Genomic DNA, 9,515 nt, shown 5'->3' with positions numbered 1-9,515 from the left:
TCCATCGTAGCATCGTTGTCGTCTCGCCAATCTTATGCTTCTACGACTATCGCTACCGCTTAGTGATAAAGTAAAGCATTACAGGGCGATTGCATTGCATACAATAAAGCGACAACCATATGGCTCCTGCCAGTTGCCGATAACTCGGTTACAAAACATGATCATCTCATACAATAAAATTTAGCATCATGTCTTGACCATATCACATCACAACATGCCCTGCAAAAACAAGTTAGACGTCCTCTACTTTGTTGTTGCATGTTTTACGTGGCTGCTACGGGCTTCAGCAAGTACTAATCTCACCTACGCATCAAAACCACAACGATAGTTTGTCAAGTTGATGATGTTTTAACCTTCGCAAGGACCGGGCGTAGCCACACTCGGTTCAACTAAAGTTAGAGAAACTGACACCCGCTAGTCACCTGTGTGCAAAGCACGGCGGTAAAACCAGTCTCGCGTAAGCGTACGCGTAATGTCGGTCCGGGCCGCTTCATCCAACAATACCGCCGAACCAAAGTATGACATGCTGGTAAGCAGTATGACTTATATCGCCCATAATTCATTTGTGTTCTACTCGTGCATATAACATTAAACCATAAAACCTAGGCTCGGATGCCACTGTTGGGGAACGTAGTAATTTCAAAAAAAATTCCTACGTACACGCAAAATCATGGTGATGGCATAGCAACGAGAGGGGATAGTGTTGTCCACGTACCCTCGTAGACCGTAAGCGGAAGCGTTATGACAACGCGGTTGATGTAGTCGTACGTCTTCACGATCCGACCGATCCAAGTACCGAACGTATGGCACCTCCGAGTTCAGCACACGTTCAGCTCGATGACGATCCCCGGGCTCCGATCCAGCAAAGCTTCGGGGATGAGTTCCGTCAGCATGACGGCGTGGTGACGATGATGATGCTCTACCGGCGCAGGGCTTCGCCTAAACTTCGCAACGATATGACCGAGGTGGAATATGCTGGAGGGGGGCACCGCACACGGCTAAGGAACGATCCGTAGATCAACTTGTGTGTCTATGGGGTGCCCCCCCGCCCCCGTATATAAAGGAGCCAGGGGGAAGGAGGCGGCCGGCCAAGGAGGGCGCACCAAGGGGGGAGTCCTACTCCCACCGGGAGTAGGACTCCCTTCTTTCCTAGTTGGAATAGGAGAAGGGGGGAAAGAGGAGGAAGAGGGGAAGGAAAGGGGGGGCGCCGCCCCCTTCCCTTGTACTATTCGGACTAGGAAGGGGAGGGGCGCGCGGCCCCCTCCTGCCTCCTTCCCTCTTCTCCCTCGAGGCCCATGTAGGCCCAATAACCCCCCGGGGGGTTCCGGTAACCTCCCGGTGCTCCGGTAAAATGCCGATTTCACCCGGAACGATTCCGATGTCCAAATATAGGCTTCCAATATATCGATCTTTATGTCTCGACCATTTCGAGACTCCTCGTTACGTCCGTGATCACATCCGGGACTTCGAACAAACTTCGGTACATCAAAACTTATAAACTCATAATAAAACTGTCATCGTAACGTTAAGCGTGCGGACCCTACGGGTTCGAGAACTATGTAGACATGACCTAGAACTATTCTCGGTCAATAACCAATAGCGGAACCTGGATGCCCATATTGGTTCCTACATATTCTACGAAGATCTTTATCAGTCAAACCGCATAACAACATACGTTGTTCCCTTTGTCATCGGTATGTTACTTGTCCGAGATTTGATCGTCGGTATCCAATACCTAGTTCAATCTCGTTACGGGCAAGTCTCTTTACTCGTTCCGTAATGCATCATTCCGTAACCAACTCATTTGGTCACATTGCTTGCAAGGCTTATAAAGATGTGCATTACCGAGAGGGCCCAGAGATACCTCTCCGACAATCGGAGTGACAAAACCTAATCTCGAAATACGCCAACTCAACATGTACCTTCGGAGACACCTGTAGTACTCCTTTATAATCACCCAGTTACGTTGTGACGTTTGGTAGTACCCAGAGTGTTCCTCCGGTAAACGGGAGTTGCATATTTCTCATAGTTATAGGAACATGTATAAGTCATGAAGAAAGCAATAGCAATATACTAAACGATCAAGTGCTAGGCTAACGGAATGGGTCATGTCAATCACATCATTCTCCTAATGATGTGATCCCGTTAATCAAATGATAACTCTTTTGTCCATGGCTAGGAAATTTAACCATCTTTGATTCAACGAGCTAGTCAAGTAGAGGCATACTAGTGACACTATGTTTGTCTATGTATTCACACATGTATTATGTTTCCGGTTAATACAATTCTAGCATGAATAATAAACATCTATCATGATATAAGGAAATAAATAATAACTTTATTATTGCCTCTAGGGCATATTTCCTTCAATTAGGACTTTCGACTTTCATTGACAGGCAAAATCCCATATGGCCATTTGCCGAGCTTCATCAGTGTATTCTCTTCATTCACAATTATAAGATGTTCTAACGTTTTTCTAATTTGGATGTATATAGACGCATTTTAATGTCCTTATTCACTCATTTAGTTTTTATGTAGTCCATAATGAAATATTCAAAACATATTACAATTGTGAATGCTATGAAGTACAAAATATTTACCCTGTTTATACTAAATAATTATTTATATTCCAATACATATACGCATAGGGTGACGCTATGCATCGGCCGGCGGATCCTTTTAAAAGATCCGCCGCCTCCACAGCTGTTTGATAGTCATCCATCGATCCAACCTTTTCCTCAGCATTGCAACAAATGCATTGTTGTAGAGCCGTTTGTAGCAGACCTCATGTTGCAGAAACATTTGCAACAGAGGTTATGTTAGAGAAAAAAATGTCTTAACTTTTTTAAAACATAAGTTGTTCCGGAAGGACTTCTGCACACAGGTATCGTTGCAGATTTTTTTTTTCATCTTAACATTTTTACAATATGAGTTTGTTATGAAAGGACTTCTGCAACATATATGATGTTGCAGAAAATGGTCAAGTGTCAAAGGCACGCGTGGAGAAGATCTGTCAAGCTGAGTAGAGGTTATGTGTCGTCCGATCGTACTCACATATCTGACGGCTGCGTGGCGGCGAAAATCTGCGCGTAATCAGCCGGCTGATTCTAGTCGTTTTCCATACACAATATATTGTAATACTAGAATGTTTAAAAATGTTAAATATTGTACGGATTTGAAAATCCGATCAATGATCCTCGATGTCATTTTGGAAAGAAACACTAGGGGCTCGACAGCAGGAACGTTGTATTGTCTGCGCCTGCCCCTCAGAACAAATACAACAAGGTGATGCAGGCGGGCTGTAAAACATTAAATACTATTATATTCTTGTTTATTTGGAAGAGAGAGAAGAGGAGAGAGAATAGAAGCGGACTACTAGTTAACAGTCAGCCGTAACACGTGCTCCTAAGTACTTTATGAGACAGTGGGGTGGGCCATGTATCAACAAAGTAGTAGTACATATTTATATCTAGCTATTGTACTTGTTGGCTATAAGCTTGACTATATGTGACATGGCAACATCATATAGCCAGCAGCTGGCTATATTATTAACCATGCTCTCATGAGATTAAACTGTCATTTTGATGCTGACTCGTCAATTTAAAACACAGAAAGGTTATTCAGAGAACCGAAGAGCAGAGTCAATTTATTTCTTTTTCTTTTGGCGAAAAGAGCAGAGTCGATCGTCAATATATCTTCAGCACCATCTTTTGCAGACATGTCCGTAGCAAAGCTCCTTGCAAAAAGCGATCACCGTAGACAAACGAAGATCATCCAACTATGGAACAGGCCCAAATCAATTATAGTGCTGAACCGATGAAACCCAAGTCACATACGTACTGCCTAGAAGGTGACCGTGTCGAGCATCATGCCCAGCGCCTGCACGATGTTGCCGGACATGGCGGCCTCGGCTCTCTCCCCGAGCTGCTTCTTGGCGTCCAGCCTGCCCGCCCTCACCACGGCCAGCCTCTCCGGCGGCGTTACGTCCTCCTCCCTGACCTGCGCGTCGTACTGCACCGCGAGGTCCCGGATCCCGCTCACGGCGCCGGCGTTCTCCGCGTCCTCGAACCTCTGCAGGACGAGCCCGTCGGACCAGCGCTTGCGGTTGAGGCAGGCGAGCATGCGCTCCTCGACCTCGTTCTGCCGGTGCCCGATGGCGAGCGAGTAGTAGTGCACGCCGAGGCCGTGGACGCGCGCCTCCACGGAGGGGCGCACGGTGCCGCCGACGTTGGACGTGGTCTGGCGCGGCTCGTGGCCCGTGAGCATCGCCGTCGGGTTGATGAGGCGGAAGGCGTCCATGACCACCTTGCCCCTGACGCTCTGGATGGGGTCGATCACGACGGCGACGGCGCGCGGGTTGAGCTGCTCGAAGCTCAGCTGCGTCTGGACGTCGGTGCCCGAGAGCCAGCAGCCGAAGCCCGGGTGGGAGTGGTACCAGCCCACCACCATCTCCGGCCGCCCCGTCTGCCGCAGCATGTCCATCATGTTGGTCTGGAAGGCGTGGTCGACAGCCTCCACGCTCACGCCCGTGCCGCTCTGCGGCATCGCGAACACGTCCACCACCGTCACCGTGTACTCGTCCACGAACTCCCCCAGCATCAGCCCCATCACCTCCATCGGCACCCCGGCGCGCGCTGCAACCATCCATAGATAGATCAGATCAACGCAATTAATTTAAGATTGTTTAAGATTGGCCGTCGATTAGTTGGCTGCGTACCGTGCTTGAGCATCTTGAGGAGCGCGACGGGGGCGATGTAGATCTGCTCCGACGAGTCGGGGAGCGGCGTGTCGCCGCCCGGCGGCCGCACGGGGAGGCCGGCGCCCGCCAGCAAGCCAGCAAGCATGTTGTCGTCCATGGATCTACCGGCTGTCTCGCTCGCAAGCTTGATCTGATCGTACAAGTCACGTCGGCGTATCGATCTGTCCGTCCACGGCCAAGGAAATTATCGACGACGAGGACAACGAGGGCCATATTTATCACGTCGCCTTTCCTTTCCTTTCCTTGTACGTGTCCGGGACGAACACCCTGGAAACGGATCGGGCCAAAAAGGAAAGGAAGGAGATATGAAACGGAAAGGCTCGAAAACCAGCAAGAAGGAAGCGAGCAGAGGAAAGGACAGCTCGTGAAACGGAGGACACGGCGGCCGTCCGGCGACCTCGGCTCCGTGTAGAACCTGCCTGCTTGCATTGCACCCACCGATGTGTATGGCGAAACGGGGGCTTTCGATCCGTCTAGGATAGATGTGAACATCTAACCTCACGTCCATTATGTTTATGGTCTTTATTTTTGTTTCAGCTTTTTTTTGTTTCTTATTACTGCGTTATTTGTGGAAATTTAGATGTGACATTTTTAAAAAATATCTAGATGTGAATTAGGCAAACTGTTTTTGTAGTCTCTTTTTTTTTGCGAGAAAATTTCCGATTTATTCATCTTCGATTATGGCAGTACAATGAATACTAGAAATAGTAAAAATTACATCCAGATCCATAGACCACCTAGCGACGATTACCAGCATTGAACCGAGCCGAAGGCGCGCCGCCGTCATCGCACCTCCATCACCGGAGTCGGGCACAACTTGTTATAGTAGACAGTCGGGAAGTCGTCGTGCTAAGGCCCCGTAGGACCAGCGCACCAGAACAGCAACCGCCGCAGATGAAGAATAACGTAGATCAGAAAGATCCAATCCGAAGATACGCGAACGTAGACGAACAACGACGAGATCCGAGCAAATCCACCAAAGATAGATCTGCCGGAGATACACCTCCACACGCCCACCAACGGTGCTAGACGTGCCGCTGGAACGGGGACTAGCGGGGAGACCTTTATTTCATCTTCAGGGAGTCGCCGCCGTCTCGTCTTCCTGAACAGGACACAAACCCTAATAAAACTGAAAGAAACGACTAAAAACGGAACCCTCCCGCCGGCCCTTGCCGAGATCCATCGTGCCCCATGACCCTAGGGCCATCGGAGAGGAGACGGACCTTGTAGTCTCTTTGTTGTTGGGCTAAGCCTTCAGTTTTATCTCTTGCCAAAGCTATGGGCATCAAGCTACAGTGGCAAAATCCGGATCAATCAGCAGATGCATTTTGAGTGTCCGTGTCACGTAGGTATGCATTCTTTTTTTCTCTTTACATGAGTCCTCCGCGGGAGCCTGCTGTATGCACAAGCAGAGGCCCAAGACGAGCGCATAATCCAGGCACACGCTGGGAACGCCCAGGTTTTCAACAAATAAAGCTCACAAAATTTAATGATTGCTGCGTATTTTTTAAACAATATCATCATGCATTTAAAAAAATTTCAACATTATTTGGAAAAATTGATTTGCATATATAAAAAAACGCAATTGGCAAATTTGAAAAATGTTCAAGAATTCGAAAAATAAAATAAAATACAATAAAATGTCCACAAATTTGGAAAATCTTCATTTTTTATAAAAACAATTGTGATTTTCAAAAGATTTTCTAATTCTAAGAAAATATTCATGACTTTTTGTAAAAAAATATATATGAAATTGGAAAAAAGAAAAAATCATGATTTTTTAAAATGTGGACATGCAACTCGCGGACAACTCTCCTTCCGCCCGTAATTCCTGTAGCATTGCATACATGCAATTGCATGTCGAGGGTGAACTTGCAACTGGTACAGAAAAGGGTTTCTGGTCCAGTTGCATGTCGAGCGTGGAGTTGCAACTGGTACAAAAAAGGGTTTCTGGTCCAGTTGCATGTCGAGCATGGAGTTGCAACTGAGACAAAAATGGGTCGGGCTCCCTGTCGCGTATTAAGGGTGGAGTTGCAACTGGGATAAAAATTGGTCATAGTCTGAGTTACATATCGTCAGTGGGCTTGCAACTGGAAAAAAAGGCAGGCCCCAATTGCATGCCAGGGGTGTAGTTGGATTTGGAACTAGGACAAAAATTGGTTCATCCAGAGTTGTGTGTCTAGCATGGACTTGCAACTAGGACAAAAGGCCCCCCTCTCCCAGTTGCAACTAAAGCAAAAAAAGTCATGCTCAATTGCGAGTCAACGATGGACTTGCAATTGAGAAAAAATTAGTCGTAGTTGCGAGTTGATGGTGGACTTGCAACTAAGACAAACAAAGTCGGGCCCAATTGCTCGTCAAGGGTGGACTTGCAACTGAGACAAGAACAACCATAGTTGTGGGTCGATGGTGGACTTGCAACCGAGGCCAAAAACCAGGCCCGATTGTGAGTCGGTGGACTTGCAAACTTGAGAAAAAAGGGATCGAAAAGTCTAGTTACATGTCAATGGTGGACTTGTAACTAGGACAAAAAATATCCTGGTTGTGAGTTGATGGTGGGTTTAGAAATGGGATGAGAAAAGGGTTGAGCCAAGTTGCAGGCCGACGTTGGGCATGCAGTTGGGTCAAAAAAGGTCAGGCCCAGTTGGGAGTCAAGCGTGGACTTGCAACTGTTAAAAAAAGATCAAGGGCCAAGTTGCATGTCAATGGTGGACTCGCATCTGGGACAAAAAAATTGGTTTGGGGCCAGTTGCGAGTGAAGGGTGGACTTGCAATTGGGATGAAAAATAAAACACATGCCTAGTTGCGAGTGAAGAGTGGACTTGGAATTGGGGCAACTACAAAAAAACTATGGGACCAGTTGCTATTTGAGGGTGGACTTGCAACTGGGACAACTACGGGTCTAATTGCGAGTCGAGAGTGGATTGGCAACTAGATTGAAAATAAACAACAGTCACAGTTACAAGGAGGGGTGTGCTTGCAACTGAGATGAAAAATAAACTATGAGCCTAGTTGCTGGTCGAGGGTGGACTTGCAACTGGGACAACTGCACAAAACTGCGATACCAGTTGCGATTCAATGGTTTACTTGCAAGTGGGATGAAAACAAATGGCTTAGTTGCGAGTCGGAGGGTGGACTTGCAACTGGATAACAACAAAACTATGGGCCCAGTTGAGCGTCGAGGTGAACCTGCAACTTGGACAACTACGAAATCATGAGCCTAGTTGTGAGTTAAGGGTGGACTTGCAATTGGGATGACACAAACTAATGGCCTAGTTGCGAGTCAAGGGTGGACTTGCAACATCAGCAACTGCAAAGAACTATGTTGCCATTTGCGAGTTGATGGTGGACTTGCAACCGGGACAATAACTGACTATAATCCAAGTTGTCACTGGAGTGTGGACTTGCAACTGGGATGAAAAACAAACACATGCCCAGTTGCGAGTCAAGGTTAGAACTTGCAACTAGGATAACTACGAGCCTATTTGCAAGTCGAGGGTGGGTATGCATCTAGGGAAACTACGAAACTATGAGCCTAGTTGTGAGTCAAGGGTCGGCTTGCAATTGGAATGAACCAATCTATGAGCCTAGTTGCGAGTCGAGAGTGGGATTGCAATTGTGATGAAAAACAAAAATGCAGATCCGTTTGTGAGTCGAGGGTAGGCTTGCAAGTCGGACAAGTAAAAAACTACGATCCCAGATACGAGTCAAGGGCCGGCTTGCAACTCGGATGAAACAAATTACCGGTTCAGTTGCGAGTCAAGGGTGGACCAATAACTAGGATGAACAAGAAAAGAAAGGGCGAGATACGAGTCATGGGTAGGCTCGGAGCTAGGATGAAACAAGCTACAAGCATAGTTGTGAGTTGAGGGTGGACATGCAAATGGGACAACTACGAAACTACGATATGAGTTGCGAGTCGAGGATGGACTTGCAACTGGGACAACAACAAGACTGTGGGATCAGTTGCGAGCCGAGGGTGGACTTGTAATTGGGACAACTACGAAACTACAATCCTGGTTGCGAGTTAAGGATGAACTTGCAACTGGGATGAAATAAAATACGAGCCCAGTTGGGAGTCAAGAGAGGAGTTGCAACTGGGACAACTACATAAACCTACGATACCATTTGTGAGTCGATGGTGGACTTGCAACTGGAATGATAACAAACTATCAGCCGAGTTGCGAGTTGAACGTGAACTTGCAACTGGGATGAAATACAAAACACATGCCTATTTGTGAGGTGAGGGTGGCCTTGCAACTGGAAAAACTACGAGCCCATTTATCGGTGGAATCTACAAATTCTCCACTTGTCCAGAAGAGGCACACAACGAAAACAAACAAAAAGGAAACGGGCCACTGTCATGGTACTAAGTCTGACAGTAAGAGTAGGGGGTACGTTTGAGGAGGCAAGGCTCTAGCTATGGCAAGGTTGTATAGACGAGTTTACGAGTTCAGGCCCCTCTCATAGGAGGTAAAAGCCCTACGTCTCATGCCCTGAGGCGGTCGACTGGAATATGGGTGTGTGTTACAAGGGGTGTGAACCCTTGTCCTAGAGGAGAGGGGTGGCTTACATAGAGTGTGCCAAGACCCCAGCCATCCCCCTTTATAGGGTTCAATGTACATTAAGACATGATGTTACTGGTAACGCCAGCTATAAAGTATTATTAATGATCTTTAAGCCTACGGAGTGAACGCCTGACCATTGCCATCCTGAGTGACTCTAGGTCTTCTCTACTCTGAGTGGTTTCATGTAT

The 9,515-nt window shown here is 47.3% G+C and overlaps 1 protein-coding gene across 1 annotated transcript; it reads right to left on the bottom strand.

Annotated features, from left to right (window-relative positions):
- Nucleotides 1-3,302: 3,302 nt before the first annotated feature.
- LOC123159489 (26S proteasome non-ATPase regulatory subunit 14 homolog) lies at nt 3,303-5,230 on the bottom strand. The gene is made up of 2 exons (XM_044577325.1): nt 4,718-5,230; nt 3,303-4,634 (listed from the first exon to the last, which is right to left on the bottom strand). Exons 1-2 carry the CDS (start codon nt 4,854-4,856, stop codon nt 3,844-3,846), a joined length of 930 nt encoding a protein of 309 aa, XP_044433260.1. The 5' UTR covers nt 4,857-5,230; the 3' UTR covers nt 3,303-3,843.
- Between the last annotated feature and the right edge of the window lie 4,285 nt (nt 5,231-9,515).

This window comes from Triticum aestivum, chromosome 7B, assembly GCF_018294505.1.
Source record: "Triticum aestivum cultivar Chinese Spring chromosome 7B, IWGSC CS RefSeq v2.1, whole genome shotgun sequence".
Lineage (NCBI taxonomy): Eukaryota > Viridiplantae > Streptophyta > Magnoliopsida > Poales > Poaceae > Triticum > Triticum aestivum.
The sequence above is the reverse complement of the archived record's forward strand: the minus strand, read 5'-3'. Positions and strand labels throughout refer to the sequence as shown.